Source organism: Trachinotus anak, unplaced genomic scaffold, assembly GCF_046630095.1.
Source record: "Trachinotus anak isolate AG129_WGS33_773 ecotype Australia unplaced genomic scaffold, CSIRO_AGI_Tana_v1 ptg000008l, whole genome shotgun sequence".
Classification (NCBI taxonomy): Eukaryota; Metazoa; Chordata; class Actinopteri; order Carangiformes; family Carangidae; genus Trachinotus; species Trachinotus anak.
The window spans coordinates 24,175,758-24,191,957 of NW_027273859.1; the positions used below are offsets into that span (position 1 = coordinate 24,175,758).

At 41.8% G+C, this 16,200-nt stretch overlaps 2 protein-coding genes across 2 annotated transcripts; both read left to right on the plus strand.

Annotated features, from left to right (window-relative positions):
- Positions 1-9,795: 9,795 nt before the first annotated feature.
- On the plus strand, positions 9,796-12,039 carry selenoe (selenoprotein e). Its single transcript, XM_071483682.1, has 4 exons — positions 9,796-9,961; positions 10,302-10,378; positions 10,677-10,755; positions 11,707-12,039. The coding sequence occupies exons 1-4, from the start codon at positions 9,860-9,862 to the stop codon at positions 11,848-11,850; spliced, it is 402 nt and encodes a 133-aa protein (XP_071339783.1). The 5' UTR covers positions 9,796-9,859; the 3' UTR covers positions 11,851-12,039.
- Positions 12,040-12,441: 402 nt separating this feature from the next.
- Positions 12,442-15,756, plus strand: LOC139624510 (transmembrane protein 17A). Its single transcript, XM_071483683.1, has 4 exons — positions 12,442-12,724; positions 13,764-13,870; positions 14,405-14,518; positions 14,752-15,756. The coding sequence occupies exons 1-4, from the start codon at positions 12,598-12,600 to the stop codon at positions 15,070-15,072; spliced, it is 669 nt and encodes a 222-aa protein (XP_071339784.1). The 5' UTR covers positions 12,442-12,597; the 3' UTR covers positions 15,073-15,756.
- The last annotated feature ends 444 nt before the right edge of the window (positions 15,757-16,200 follow it).

The following is a 16,200-nucleotide window of genomic DNA, read 5'->3' on the forward strand; positions in this document are numbered from 1 at the left end:
CTGTGTACATCATCACACAGGGTGACTAGACTGGCTGTAGACTGGCTGGTTTAGGTCCAAATTAATCTTCCTTTTAACCTTCTTTACTACACTGGCCCTACACTGAGAGCTCAATCCACTGCAGCTTAAAAAACACATGCAAACATCTTCATCAATTTGGGAACTCATGTGCTGCAAATACTCAAAACACAACAGAAGTGTTTCCAGAAGACAACTATAAAGCGACTGGGTGGGGGCGGGTCCCTGTGGCTCCTTTGGCAGAGCACGTACCATGAGGGCACTGCATGGGTTTGAGTCCGAGTTGTGACTCCTTGCTGCACGTAATTCTCTCTTTCTCCCTGACTTTCCTGTCGCTATTGGAATACATAACTTTTAAAAAAGTGATGATCCTGCCCAGGACGCACTTTCATGGATGCATTAAGATGCATGTATCATAAGACATCCATCCACACTTGTTGCTCAAGGCTTTTAACTTCAAAAGTCATAAATCACTCATCAAAAACTGCATCCTTGCCATGTTTATGATTTTTTAAGTGTCCCTTGGAAACACTCCTGTAGTGTTATGATTATTTGCAGCGCACGTGTTGTCAAATTGATGAAGAAGTTTTCTGAATTTGCTTGTGTTTTGCCCATTTGTATGTGTTCTCATAAGTTGCAGTGCGTTGAGTTCTCAGGGCCACCGCACTTTGCAGCCTGTCAACCAAACCGATACTGGAATCTATCCCTCCTCCAATCGCTCCATTTTTCCCGGGACAATGGCGTGATCCATCGCCAGGACGGAGAGGAATGTCGACACAAGTGCCTCCGTCTGCCCGTCCTCAGCTCGCAGATGGAGAAGATTCTCAGCTGAGCATACCAACACATGTTCTCTGGCTTTTCATCCTTGACATGTTGTGGGAAAGTCGCAGCTCGGAAATGTGCGTTGCGTGTCACCACTGCGCAGCTTTTCGACACAAACTGTGTTGATTGAGCATGTGTACGACTTGTGACGGATTTCTCATGCCTGCTGCTCTTGAATGGATTTAAATCAGGGGAGGCCTGTGCATGATTACGGGACTTGGCCTTTTCACAGCCCCTCTGTAGTCCGTTAAGTGTAATATTTTGCTCAGTTTACTCGGTATTGAAGGTTGAAGTGTGAAATATGAATTCTCTTTGGCGTTGCAGCACAAAAAGAACACAAAGGGCTGGCTATCAGGGTAGTGTGGAGCGTGGTCAAAAAGTCAGGGTTAGGAGTGTGGGGAGGGGGTTCAGTGACATGTCGGCTGCCAGTCTAAACATGACTTGGAGCTGGGACGTTCTCAGTTTGCCAAGTCTATAGAAACAGCAAGGCTTTAAAACTCAGGCCCTATGAGTCAGCCAAAAGCCCTGGACTCAGAAAATCTATTCCAGTCCCTGCGTTTCCATGGCAACGGGAACAGATTGGAACCACATCTGGTAGCCATTTCAGTCCCTGCAAGGAGAGGAAGAAAGAAATTTATGAGTGGGGGGAAAAAGACAAATATTTTCTGCAATGCAAAGCAGAAAGAAAGTGGAGTCAAGTTTCACTTAAAAGGGGCTGAAAATATTAATTCTACCACGGACTGAGGCAAGAGCAGCTTTCCAGTGCCCATGTAAGTCCAGGATAATGGATTAGACTTTACTCCATTTGAGTTGTACTCTTGAAAGAGGCATTCAGTGCAAAGCAGCCTCTAATAGCGTGCATGCATAAAGATGTGCTTAAAGTTTTAATGTGGTTAAAAAAAAAGGTCCCTTTATTTGTTTTGAAAAGCTATGGATGAAATGATGCGAGAATTGATGAGAGTTCACTTTGCAACTTATTTCTTGAAACACCTCACTGTAAGAGACAACGTGAGGTTTTGACATTTAGAAGTGAAGTGGCTTTTTTTTTTTCTTTTCCTTTTTTTTGTTTCACTGCCTGACACAAATGTGTGTCTGTTGCAGCCCGATTTCCTAAATTGCAGTCATTTCCCAGGCCGATTCGTTGCATCAGACACGGCTGGAGGAGATTTGAAAATGCTGTTTTCATCTGTTATCCCTGTCGACGCGCTGTCTGCAAGAAACACTGTCTAATTGCAGCCCTCCTTACACGTTAAATGTTGTTTCTCAGCCCTGTGGAAATGCAGTAACTATGAAATGACATTTACTGGAAATGGAGCTTGTGCTTTTCCTCAGCCAAAACCACTGAGAACTGAGGTCAGCGCACAACCAGAAGAAGGAGTGTGTGTGTGTGTGTGGGGGGGGGGGGGGGGTTGCCAGCATCAAATGTGTGTTTATAGATTTCCAGTGACATCTACGTACTCTGCGATTTAAGACTGTCATTATAATAGACTCGAGACTCCCTCGCAGTGGGACTGAGACTAAAATGGGCCGCTCTCAATGCGCGAATTAAGTGCAACTCCACAACAAGCCGACCTCCCAAATAGATGCTCAGACAAGCTGGCGGAGTGCTGAAACTAGGTCACAAAAGCTGTAACTGAAGATATGGATAAATGTATGAGCGCCGTGCTGAAAGTCAGCGTACGAGGCTGAAAACTACTGTTTGCTTTAGTTAAAGCCACTTTGCTGCATCGGTGACATCCCAGGCTGCTGTGAGCCAGCAGAGTTAAGACACAGAGCTCCTGGAGGACGCACAGACGCAGTTGTCATTTTGTCTTGTTCTCTAAATGTGGAAATACAAATGAATATGAATAGCCAGAAATGTAATTACGCCACAGTCGCTCTCTCTCTATCCAGATGGGGATTTTTTTTTTTTCCCCTTTTCTTTCACATGGACGGGTGTGCAAACAGTTGTCTGGGACTTCAAATTGCCCTGAATTTTTCCGCCTTTGTCAGCATAATTCTATGGAACGAGTGTATTAGGGGAGAAGATTTGGATGGCTAATAGAAAGCAGATCAGTCAGATGCTCTTTTTTCCCCCCTTTCTCTCTCTCTTTTTTCTTTCTTTTTTTTAACACTCTCGCCTTCTCTTGTGTTTTTTTCTCTGTAGCCTATTTTTCATTCTCCCTCATTCACTCCTTCCTCCCCCTCCCCTTCCCTCCTGTCCTTTATTCCCTCACACACCCATCCATCCATCCGCTATCTGTGCAGTAAAGTGGGACCTCAGACTTCATAATGTGGCTTGAGGTTTCAGCTTTCACATAATTCCACAGGCTGACCCAAAGTTTTTTTTTGTTTTTTTTGTTTTTTTTGTTTTTTTTCCCCCTTTCCTTGCTTCTCACTCACTCCAACCTGGAGCAGCAGAAAAAGAGAGGGAGAGAAAGAGCAAGGGCTGCTGCATTACTCCACATATTGGGATGGAAAATGATCATAAGACCGAACGTGTCTGCCCAAGGAAAATAAGCAGATGGTTTATGTTTTTATGCACTGAACCCCAACTGTCCCTACAACCATTCTTGTCTGTGACCGACGTACTAAAGCTCACAACAGCTTTGTTGTTTGAGATGTAAACATACACTTACACTTCATTTTTTTTTTTGTTTTTTTTTTGTTTAACAGAAACACATGTCTATGCAGAATTAGCCTGCAGGAACATTTCCCTGTTTTTCAGACTGCATCAGATTTGCTTTATCACATCTTTGTGACTCAGAGGCCGGGTCAGGATTATTCACACCCTTTTTATCCATGGCTTATTTAGACACACTTTGATAACAGCTTTAAAAGAAAAAGGGCAGAGAAGTTGCATTCACTTGTACATGGATGCCATGGTGTATGAACTGTGGGTGCAGTGCAGTGGCATGTGAAGGGAAGCGTTAGCTGTATATTTACCGTCACTGCGGCTGTGTGCTGGTGTGTACATGACCCTCGCAGCCCTGTTCGACTTCACAGGACAACACTGGAGCCATTATGGGGAGCCATGTGTTTCTGATTACCCACAGATTAGAGGGAGGGGAGCAGCAGTTGCTGTCTGCTTGCCCCCCCACCCCCACCCCTCCAGCTCCTCTGATGTGGCCAGCAACTGGACATCCAACCCTCCGCCGTTCTCACCCCCTTCTCCCACCTCCACGCCAAACCCCTCTCCCACATCCACCATGATGTCACTGCCAGGCCTATCCATCACCTTAACCTGTTTCCCATTTAAATATGTAACACTGATAATCCTTGTCACTGAAATGATTCCTACTTGACCTACATATCTCACCAAGAGACACAGTTGTGGCTCTGGTGTGTCTGTGTCTGTGTGTGTGTGTATGTGTGTGTGTCTGAAAAAGGCAAGAGTTTGATGTTTGTTGTTGCTTCAGCCATATGATACTTATTTGACCTGCACAAGGGAAACTCTCTCTTTATTTGGCCCCCTCAAGACAGGTCAGAGGTCGAGGTCTGCTACAGAGCAGCATCCCAGAGAGTGTGAGGAATCAATGATTTGTTCAAGGACACTTCAGTAGGGTGTTTGTCATCCATGCACCTGAACCCAGATTGTTGGACTGAACAGAACACACAAAAAGTTTTCCACATTAAAATGTATAAAAATGACTAGACCTACTGTATGTTATATATTTTGTTGAGCCGTGAACTTACATTATCTCCTCAAACCAGAGAAATCTGCGATTTTAATCATGGTAATGGTCAGTTTCATTTGGTTGCCTGTCAATGGCGTCACATCATCTACGTGAATGTCAGTCAAAATTCACTCTTTATCCAGTTTTCAGCCACATTTTTAAGAAACACTTTTTACACCTTGGTTGTTTTCAACTATGTATCTTAACTGCATGTTGATCATCTCATGTCTGGATTTTAATCATAGACTGTATACAAAAATGACATAGACTCCAGGTCTGAAAAGTGAAGCCAATGCACAAGTGCCTTACACCTGCATTCTATCTATTGACCATCAGGGGGTGGCTCAACTGGTTGCAAAAAGAAGTCTGATTGTATTGAAGTCTATGGGAAAATGGCCCTACTTCTGACTTGATTTATTACCTCAATAAACGTTATCCTAATGAGTTTATGGTCTCAATCGCTAGTTTCAAGTGCTCTTCAAAACAACATGATGTTCATTTTTTAAATTATGGTCCCATTTAGAGGAAAATTATAAGATAAAGCAGGGTATGCATTAGGTGACCTGCCTGACAATCTGGATAGAGTACATTCATGACTCCTCAGCTCCATCTTCCATCCAAATATGGTTTCTTCTGGTTTCAAAAAACCAAGATGGCGACAGCAAAATTACAAACTGGAGGCTTCAGAAGTTCACAAGCCAATGGCTGATGGTGGGTTGCCACTTGATCTTAAGTTATCAGAGAAAAAAGCCGGGCAAATGTGAGGCAGCTCAGCTCCCATCCACTATGAGACTTCTCGTATCCACTGCAAAGCGAGAATCACTGGTTTTTATGTGGAACTGCTTTTATCTGTGTTTCTACGATGGTAGGTTTGTTATAGAAAGAAGGAGGATTCTGTGTATAATTTGACTGTTGGTAAAAACCTCCTGAACAACTGACACTGATTGAATCCAAACCAGAAGAAGGTAACAGCCATGGGGGTGAAGACAACAACTCCTATGATCCTACCTCATGATGTCACCAAACACCATCTTTTGCTATTGTTTTGATTGAGCAGAAGTTACATACAGTGTGGTTAACCCACGGCTAACAGGCTCCCATTACAACAATGTAAAAGCTTTGTCCCTTCAACCCTTCAGACACAAATTGCATCAAATTACATTTTACATGCAGAAAACGCTCACATGTCCCCGAACCTGTCCTGACAGTAACAGGATTTGAAATAAGGAGAATGAGAGATGACCAAAAACTTCCTCTGGTTCAAGAGATCAAGAAGTTCAGTGAAAACTGAGCCACTGTAGTTTTATTTCAGTCAGCAGCCGAAAGTAGTTTATCCCAGTGATTACTGGGCTGGTGAGCTGTTAAAAGTTGCCTTAGTGTGACATTCACTTTTGTATGGTGGGGTGGAAGAAGCAATCACATCTTTTATTTATGGGAATCGTTACCTAGCTAGTTAGCTTAGCATAAAGAGTGGAGACAGGGGAAAGCAGCTAGCCTGTCCAAGGGTAACAAAACTAGCACATCCAAAGCTTGTTACCTCACATGATATATCTTGTTTCTTTAAACCAGTAGAAAAAACCAAATAAAATCCATAGAGGACAACACGTTGGGCCTTTCTATGTGGAGTTTGCATGTTCTCCTTGTGTCTGCGTGAGTGCCCTCCGGGTACTCCGGCTTCCTCCCACAGTCCAAAGACATGCCAGTTGATTGGTGACACTAAATTGCCCGTAGGTGTGTGTGCCATTGTTTGTGTCTGCGTCAGCCCTGCGATGCAGGTGAACTGTCCAGGGTGTGTATCCCGCCCTCAATATATATATATATATATATATATATATATATATATATATATATATATATATGTGTGTGTGTGTGTAGTTGTAACTACACTTAATGTTGTATGGTAGTATTATAAAGTAGTATATCATACGTAAACAAACTGCATTCACTTACTTTCCATCGCGTCAAATACAGACTGCACCACAAATCAATAGACCATAATCTTAGAGAAAAGTAACAGTCCTCTCTTACCTTCATCATCAACATAACAAAACCACTGCAAACAAGGTCACTGGCAGCAAACCACCCTTGTCATCATCTATGCCTACACAGCACAGATCCCCTGCCAAAGCCAGCAGTGTCGCGCGGCCTCCTGCGGCCTCCTTATGTGGGGAAAATTGGAGCCACTTATTTTAGGTCGTAGGTTCAAGCTAACCGCAAGCTCAATCAAACTCAGTGACGTTTTACTGGTTTACTCCATCAGCTGTAAATTTGCTTACAGTTACAGTCACATAAAGGAGAGACATTTCACTCTATATCGTTTTCATTACTGTGATTTTTTTTTTTTTAATTATCCTGGAACTTGTCTCTTTTTCAAGAGTCCAAGTGAAAAAAGCACATCATGACAAATAAAATATAAATCGATTTTTTAAAAAGAAAATCTATATATAAGAATTGCTTACAATACTATACTATGTATATAATACAATAAAAACACAAGAACTAGCTTTTCCTTTCAGTTTTGTATTTTAAAAACATAATACAGTGCTACTCTGTGTTTTGTGCTGGTTAAAGTAGAGGAAATAATATTTTGCACCTTGAAGCTAAACCATCGCAAGGTCATTTCTACTTACTGTACAATGTACAATGGAGCACACTCATTAGCATTGTATTCTTAATGAATGAAGCGCTCCACATGGCCTTCACTTCCTTCATTGCTGCCTCTCTTCCTTATAAGCAGACAGGAGCACAGCAGGCAGAGAGGAGGCAAGCTTCCCCCCAGGTGCCCCCAGGCACCAGACAGATAAACACACACACACACACACACACACACACACACAAACTCACACATACAGAGACAGAGTTAACAGTTTATACTAAAACATACATTTTCATTCATCACCCCTGCTCCTCCTTAAATATACAAATAAATGTCCACACTATAAGGCGCTGAGAGGCAGTCATTACAGCCAAGTAGACTTTCTCACAAATGACAGTGCACATCATAAGAAAGCAGACACACAAACTAATGTCCTGCTGGCTGGTAGGCAGCATCCGGTGTTTTGGAGAAATAGGAAGTGTGCCTGTGTGTCTGTGTATGTGTGTGTGTGTCTTTATAACAGGCTCTCTGAAGGAGGCAGGATAACAGTGAGGTGTTTCAGCGTTTGATCTTTTGCCAACTGCAAGTGTTGCAACTTGCAAAAAAAAAAAAAAAAAAAAAAACTCAAATGGAAAAAGTTCCTCAGTACAAATTTTGTAAATGTTTTCATTTTCTACTTCTCTGTTCCATAACCCTCTGGCTATAAATGATAGCATTTCCCCCTTTGTCAGCAGAATAATAATAACAGCATCCCCTATTTGGCAGGCACCATGTGATGTAAGGTGAAACATGGTGATTGTGAACACATATGGTATGAATCCACACATATAGACTGAGGAGTCAGCCACAGCGAGATCACCCCACCCCCACTGCTCATTATTTTCTCTCCTCTGTCTAATTTCATCAGCTCTTTCTTTCTCTAACTCAGCTATTTTATTTTTTATGTTGGAGTGGAGCTTTAAAACTCAAGAGTTGCAAACTTAAAACTCCTACATGAGAAGTGTACAGGCCCGCGGATTTACGATGGCTGCCAAGGGGAGGAAACCCTGTTAAAACAGGGGACTGTTTTACTGCCATTTGACACATAATCTCAAACAGCAGAGCACAGGACTTGGAGCTGCAGGGCTCTGCGTCTGCGTCTGGAAAAGATAGAGATGGAGAGATGGTTTTTGCTGCAGCATTCCAGCCAGGAATGGTTTATTTTTGTTGGAAACATAATTGTCTGTGGCTAGGATTTGGAAGTACATCTTACCCGCCAAACTGCCAGGAAGTGTACATGTGGGTGTCACCGCCCTCTTGTGGTGACCTAATGTATTTGCTTTTTCATAACACAGGAGTTGGGTAGACTTAGAGGAGAGAATTTTTTTTCTCTCTCTGTTCCAGGGTGTTAACACAGTGCAAATGTGCTGTGCTGTCATAAGGTCTGATTTCATACACAAGTACACAATGGGATTAAACACTGCTTCTCATACAACGATGTGATAATAAACAAAGAGAAGAAGAAGAAAGGATAAAAAAACAAAGTGAGAACGAAACTCACTTGCTCAATGGTGAAAAATTAAAGGTCCTATAATGTATAAAGTGAGATTTTCATGTCTTTTTTGGTCTAGGTTCTTTATTAATACTGTGAAATGATCAAAGCCTTCATTATCAAATTTGAAATAAGATGGAATTTATTGTGACCAGAAGGAATAGACTTTAGTGCTTAGACCCCAGCAAGATGGGAATCACCATGGGGAGCGGTCCATAGGTGTAAGGTGCCTCTTTTTAGAGGAAACTTCCCCTGGAGCCAAGACACTGGTGGTGGTGATGAAGGGACTGTCTTCATAAGCGGAAGACTTCCTATCGGATGGTTTGATTATAGATGGTCAGGCATCCACCTTTGAGATGGTGAAGAGGTGGAGGAAGTGACAGAGAGAGAACACATTTCAAGTTTGACAGCTTATGAATGATTGGCTAAAGGCCACCGCGTCAGGTTGTGATTGGATGAAGACGAGAATGAGCCTGTGGATCGTAGAGATGGTGGGAGACGGTGCTTGTGACTTAGATGGCATGCACGAGGCTGAACTTTTGCTAAGCTTCAAATGTGATATGAAGTAATACGTTGATTTCAACCTGTGACATCATTTTGGATGTCGTCTTCACTGCCAGCCATAAACAAATCTATGTGTTTAAGTTGCAGATGGTAGAAACGTACGTAGATATTATCCAGCAACATATTAGATATTATCCCCTGCAATTCCAATTACTCTGTTTTTATTACAAAGTGAAATAAGTTTGCAAGTCAGATCAGGTTTAGCTGAGTTTTGGCTTTCAGCAGCTCTGAGAGTGTGGCTGGCTCTCAGTGGCCATCAACCACCTGCAAGTTTAGTGTATGGGAAAAAGTGATAAGAGCACAGATGTTCTGTGGTTTCTGTGGACCCCCAATGACATCTGATGTGGAAGAAACTATAAACCATGAAGCCGGGGGCCTCTGCATGGTTTGTGAAAAATTAAAACCAGCCTAATAACAAAGACAACAGAAAAAGAATCAAGAGTATGTTGGCTAGTTCACTAAACAGTGGTAAACTGCTAAGATTAACAAGCATTTTTATAGAAAAACAAGAAGGAACTGTAAAAATAATCTAACACAGGTGGGGGCTGCTCCCCTGTGGGAATATTTCATGGTCTTGTCCACCTTGAGAAACAAGTCCAAGTGGATGACAGGGTCGGATATTGTTGGTAATAACTTCGGCAAAAGCACTCAAAGATACTAACTGGTCATAAAATGTGGGCCTTCTTGGTGCTCACTCTTGCCCTCGCTGTTAGAGCATCAGAAACGACCAACAACACAACGGATGAACTTGTCATAGCCAGAGGTAAACTGCTGGTGAGTACAGAATGAAATCCACAACATCCCATATGGATAGCTTAACATTTGATCTAGATTTCTTGCCATGCCTATATAATGTTCAGGCTTTTGTTACACAAACTTTAAAAGTCTGAAATTTAATATTCACACTACAAGAGGACAGCGGGAAGTCTAATAGCATTCAAGCAGCCAATGGGGAAATGGGTAAGATGAGGGCTAAGCCATGTGCTGTCATGTCAGTATGTACTCTGCAGAGATATGAAACATATTCCTGGCATCTTTGATCACACACAGAACAAAGCCTGCACAATGCTATTTGTCATGCTGTTTTAACAACTGTCTGTTGTCGTCCCTGCAGGCCCCCAGTGTGGTTGGATGAGGCATAAAGAAAATGCCCGAGCTCCATCATTTTCTCTTGGAGCGATGGGCTCTGTAGTATCCTTGTGCTCTTTTAATGTTCCTCAGGCTTCTTGGTGAGACATGACCTTTCCCAAAAAAAAAAAAAAAAAAAAAAAACACCACTGATTTTCTCACGACCTCTTTCATAGACAAAACAATGTTCCTAGCAATTTGCCAAGTCCAGTGCCAGCTCTGTGGGCTTTCCAAAACTCCGCTCTTTCAACTTCTAAGTTGAAATCATGTTCAATGTTAAGTGAGTCTAAAAATAGCAAAACAGATGGATGCACTGCCCTACCTGTTGTTTCCCCTTGATCCATTCTTTCCCTGTGTGTAGCCACAACTTGGAATATGATTCATCGGAGGAGAAGAATCCCCGCCTGATATTCTATAACGAAAAGGACGAGGTTGTAAAGGTGAGATATGAGTTCAGGTGTCTTCTACTCATCTGCCGTATGATGGGGGCTTATCTCGGGAGTGCCAGAATGTCAAGACAGATTCGTGTGGGGAAGTTTTAAGACTGCTGCATCTGATATCAGATCCTCTGTCAGATAGCGAGTCACACAGACTGAGTGTGGTTGAAAGAGCGAGACAGACTTACAGAAAAAAAAAATGAAGGCAGAGTAAGAAAGTGTATAAATTAGAGTTTCTGACAGCTGAGCAATATTTTTCATCCTGAAATGGGACACTTGGTTTGAATGTTGATATAAATTTGAACATTTTATGCCCCGAAATTACAACTGCTCAGCGTTTCCCACAGACTTTTATTTTTGTCAGTGTGGAAAGCGAGGGACAATAAACATCTGCACTGAAACCAGCACTAATGAATTTCTTCAGCCTCTTCTAAACGCACAAACAGCCACTGCTGCGACTGAAAAGTAATTGTTTTCGTACTTTATTTCATTCCTGAGTTGAGCTTTTACCTTTTATTTTCCCTTCCAAAGTTTATGTTGGAGGTTGTTTTTTGTTTTTTTTTGTTTTGTCTCCTTCAAGGTCTAATGTTTGTTGTTTTCATTTATTGTTTCATAATGTGGAGCGCCTTTTGAGACTGTAATTTGAGAATTATTTCAGTGACTAAATTATTGAACAAAATAAATGAAAATAAATGTGCAGGAACCTTTATATCCGCAGTGAGTAAACAAGTTTTAATAAAAATCCAATTTTGGGAGGACCAAGTGAATATATCAGAATATACCCAATGTAAATCAGACCTTATTATTTGTCTGCACACATATACTTTGCTACTTTACACTGCATTACAGCTTTTAAGCCTGTAACCATACGTGTGTCTGTGCTCGTGTGTGTGTTTGTGTGTTTGTGTGTGTGCGGTGTGTGTGTGTGTGTGTGTGTGCCTCCCGACACGTCAGACTGTTCCCGTGAAGAAAATGAAGGCCGACGAGATCAGCAGCCTGTTAGACTCACTCGGTTTCTACAAGAGGTCCCAGAAAGGGGAAGAGGTGCCAGAGGAGTTCCAGCATTTCCCCCTGCGCGCCCCCAGGGACGAGCTGTGACGACACCTTGTGGCCAAACTCTGCCGCTGCACCCAGGTCACATTAATGACGTGTGGGGCCCCAAGGCCAAAAAGCGATAAGGCCAGGCACCACTCTGAGGACCTGCTGGCCGGGTGCCGTGTGCAGAGTGTTAGTCGTTCTGTTGTTCTGTTTATATGCACCACAGCACAATAAATGTTTGAATCAGTGTGTCACATGTGCCTGCTTTACTTCACCATAGTCACCTGGAGTGGGTGGTCAAACAGAACAACTGCAGACTGAAGAAAGAACAGTGTATAATTGTAGAAAACACATGTTCATACACTGAAAACAGGAATTTGAATGAGTTTTCTCTGTGCGGGAGCGTAACAATGCTCCTGTGGAACATTAGAAAAGATTGTCTTTAATGAAGATGCATTGTTCTGCTTTTCATTTTGGTCCACATTTTACCTCTGTAGATCTTCAACAACTGCTAAATTCTGTAATGAGATAAACAAATTTAATGAGCATCATAAATGGCCACTAAGTGACTAACAAACTGCCATGCCGCTGTTTCAGCCTAATCCTCAGACCGCCTCCTTCACTATAATCTGATTAGAGCGAGTGTCTGCCAACACGCGTCCGTGTGTGTCCATTTGTATCTCTGTGAGCCTGCCACTGTGCATTTGTGTGATTTAAGACAACAGGGATTAAGCACTAGACGCCGAAACACAAACACAGTTTTGGACTGTTACATTGGCTCAGTAATGGTCACCAGCTGTTCCCACAATGCCTGTGTTTTATTCACCTGTTCCCGAGAACCTGCACATGGGTCTGGCCTATATGGGAGGCTCTGTGTTCACCAACAACAGGACGGCAGACAGCGACTTCACCAGGGACCAGGAGGACACATTTGGTTAGTGACTATGTAGAACTATAGTATAGTATAGTACATTTAATCATATATTATACAGATAACATATAGAATATAAGTGATTGTGTGTAACTTGAACAAATTCTGATATCATGTAACTGTGAGGGGTAAACCAAATTCTGTGAATACTATACAAACACTACATTCATTTTGATATAGATCACCATTGTAAACAGTTGGCATTGGACAAAATACTGCTGCTGCAGAACCAACCAATAATGATGTTTTTTTCTCTGGTGACATAATCAGTTTTAATGCACTTTCTCTATACATATTGAACTAAGATCTTCCTGCAACCATCAATGTATATTTTGGCCTCTTTGAAGATGTGTCACTTTTCTCATAGCCTGCTGCTGCTTTAAAAAGTCACACAGCAAAGTTCTGACTTTCTTATCTCATCAGAACCTATGATCAACCTTTGGCTGGTAGTTGTGCTTAAGTTACATTAGAGGTGAGGCCCCTTTTCATGAGCAGTGTACATTATTTTGTCAACCTGCTATGTACCACTTGTAATGCTGGTTGCTCTTAGTGTTACCGAATCGATCTACATTTGAGTCTTGGGTAGAACAATGACATGGGGACAGCTTCATCTGAATAACTTGAACCACTTTTAATGCACCGACAAACTGCATACATCAAACATCACCTCACTGCCCTACATCATATCACTCCACCAATCTTAACCATCACTAACTTCACAGGCAAAGTGAATAATGTAGGAACAGAAGGCATTATATATGTACAGTCTCTGTACTGTGGTTACAATTACTTCAATTATTTCAATTGCCTCAATAAACCACAGGAAAAATCATGTACAAACTAAATTTTAACAAAAACAAATCTCATCTTACACTATTTTTGCTCTATACTTTGATGGTATCTGCAATACAGACTAATCACACCTAAAATCTAAACTGTGGTAAATTGTATTCAGTGCAACTGTTTGCTGTGATGAGCCAATTGTGAAAAAAACCCCATTATTAATCATAGAGAGTGTTCATTATGAGTGTTTGTCTTGCAGTGGTCAACGAGCTGGTGTCCCACCTTCCCCTGCAGATGCTGCTGTACTTCAACATGTTTTATTTCCCTTGCTGGTGGTTCTCAGCTGTGTTCATGCTGGAAGTAAAGGTTGGTCGGGTGGTCGGAGAGAGATGCCAAGCTAAGAAAATAATTCATTCCACAAACCTAAGATAACTTCTTTTCAAAAGTAGTGTAGATAAATCAGCTCACTGGAAAAATGCTCCTATTGTCATAAATGTATTATTAAGGAAGCAGGAGTTGCATACATGGGGGCATATGGGCTGATAGGTGCCTCATTCATTAATAGTTACTGTATATTAAAGTTCATCCACTTCGGTCAGTGTGTTCAAAAGAAAAACCTGTGACTTTGGCGCCATCTATTGGTAGCATCAAAAAACATCCAACCAGAAATACTGAGATGAATGAGGTGCAAGCATTTGCCTCCTGTTTCATTTCTATGAAAAACAAAAATATACACCATGAGACATCATTACAATTCCACACATATGTGAAGTTGTACTTGAGATTTGCTCTAAAATCATAATTTTGTCTGTGTTTTAATTAGGCCTGCATTTGGACTCTAAATTGTGCTGTTTTTTTTTAAATAGACATGCTGACATTACAGCTGTGCTCTATTTGCAGTTCTATCATCTGCCGGGGTACTACCAGGCTCTGCTCATAACCGGGATGATCCTCCTCACAGTCACTGAAGTGGTCCGACTTTATCTGGGCTACATTGGCAACCTTAAAGAAAAGGTAGCTCAAACCGGCATCCTCTCTGCACCACGACACACAGCTCTCTGGTGGTATCGTTTCCTGAATAGCACAGTGGTGGAAGTGACTGCTTAAGTATTCTTCCCACGTGTGTAAACAATCAGCTCTTGTGGACATGCATGTGTGGTAACAACCGAAGCATTTGATGCTCGACTGCTCTATCTTTCCATCCACCAACCCAAAGTCTCTCTCCGTCCCTCCCTCCCTGTCACCAGGTGCCAGAGTTGGCAGCCTTCTGGCTCCTGTCTTTCATGTTCCAGCTGCCGGTGCTGCTGTTTTTCCTGACTGATGAAGGAATTATCATCCTGCCTCTGGAGAGAGCCGTCCACTCCCTGTACCTCCTCTTCCTCCTCGCTCAGATCCTGGCCTCCTTTCTGGCGCTCAGGACCATGACCCGAAAGCTTACCCTTCTCTTCCATCTGCGCCAGTTTGGCAAGGTGGAGAGCTTCCGCCATGCAGGGATGAGCCCTGTATACGGGTTGACCTACCATCGAAGTGTGCTGCCCATGTCACCCTCACATGACATGTACCATTAAAGTTAAAATCCACCTTTAGTAAACCTTCCTTTATTGCATATTTTCAGTTTGGGATGTATAAAGCAACAATGGCAAGACAATGTTTACTTGTTTGTGAGCATTTAAAAACGGCTATTCTGTTTTGTGCAAACTGGATTATGTTATTCTGTATGTGTTGTGGCTGCATTGCAATCTGGTTTTATGAGGCCAGCACAAGTGTGTGCCAAATCCTCCTGCATGACTTCTGATCACTGGTATTAAATGACAGTTCTACAAAGAAGACCTTACTATTTAATTTGAAAAAAAAGAAAAAAAAAACACTGATGCCAAATCCTGACATTTGCTATTGTTTTTAAAAAGATGAAAACATCATTTTAGCCCCACTCTAAATGTCAAAGCGTAATGCCATGTCAAGCAAACTGTCAAGGAGAAGCATGGCCTTACAGGGGAATAGAAGAAAATTCACCATCAAACAACTAAATGGGCTCAGAAATAAAAAAATTAAAAAAAAAAAAAAAAAAAAGGCAGTGCATTGCCAGTAGATGCTTTTCATCAACCAGTGTTAAAGGGTGTCATTTTTTTCTAGTCTTTAATGATGATGGATGATGGCCGCTGGGGTGTTGGGAGAACAGAATTGTTTTTGCAAAGGTACATTCAATTTTTCACCCACAAGACTAGATTAGTATTTCAAAAGGTAGAAAGCCATCTGTTAGACACATATTAAATTCTTCCAAATTTACCTTTAAATTATTCCCACAGTATATAATATTACCTTTACTGTTTGGTAAGTGGCATGCAGGAATCAAATTTATTAAAACTTGTAGACTCCAAGAGTCCATACCTAACTGCAGCAGAATTGTGTTAAATATTTATGACCACACAGTGGCAGTCAGTGACCAGAAGAGGGACGAGAAGCATTTGACAGTGCTGCAAAGTCCAATGAGAACAGATTATCATGCAGCACATGTCCTAATCAGGAAACCCTCTGGCACAGGAATAAAGGTTAGGCCTGTCCACACTTGAAAACAATGTATTATTTGATAATCAATGACTTCAGGTCGTGTATACATGGAAATCGATTTCATGTTTTGTCTCCGACACATCTTTTTTTTCCTCTGTTTGGGTCAAAAGGATTTCACACTTGTTTCA

Bases quoted from the DNA above. Each gene is read 5' to 3' on its own strand.
- LOC139624510 (XM_071483683.1), top strand. From the start codon at position 12,598: ATGCCTGTGTTTTATTCACCTGTTCCCGAGAACCTGCACATGGGTCTG. The intron at 13,871-14,404 runs GTTGGTCGGGTG...CTCTATTTGCAG, and splicing joins TGTTCATGCTGGAAGTAAAG to TTCTATCATCTGCCGGGGTA. The intron at 14,519-14,751 runs GTAGCTCAAACC...CCCTGTCACCAG, and splicing joins TTGGCAACCTTAAAGAAAAG to GTGCCAGAGTTGGCAGCCTT.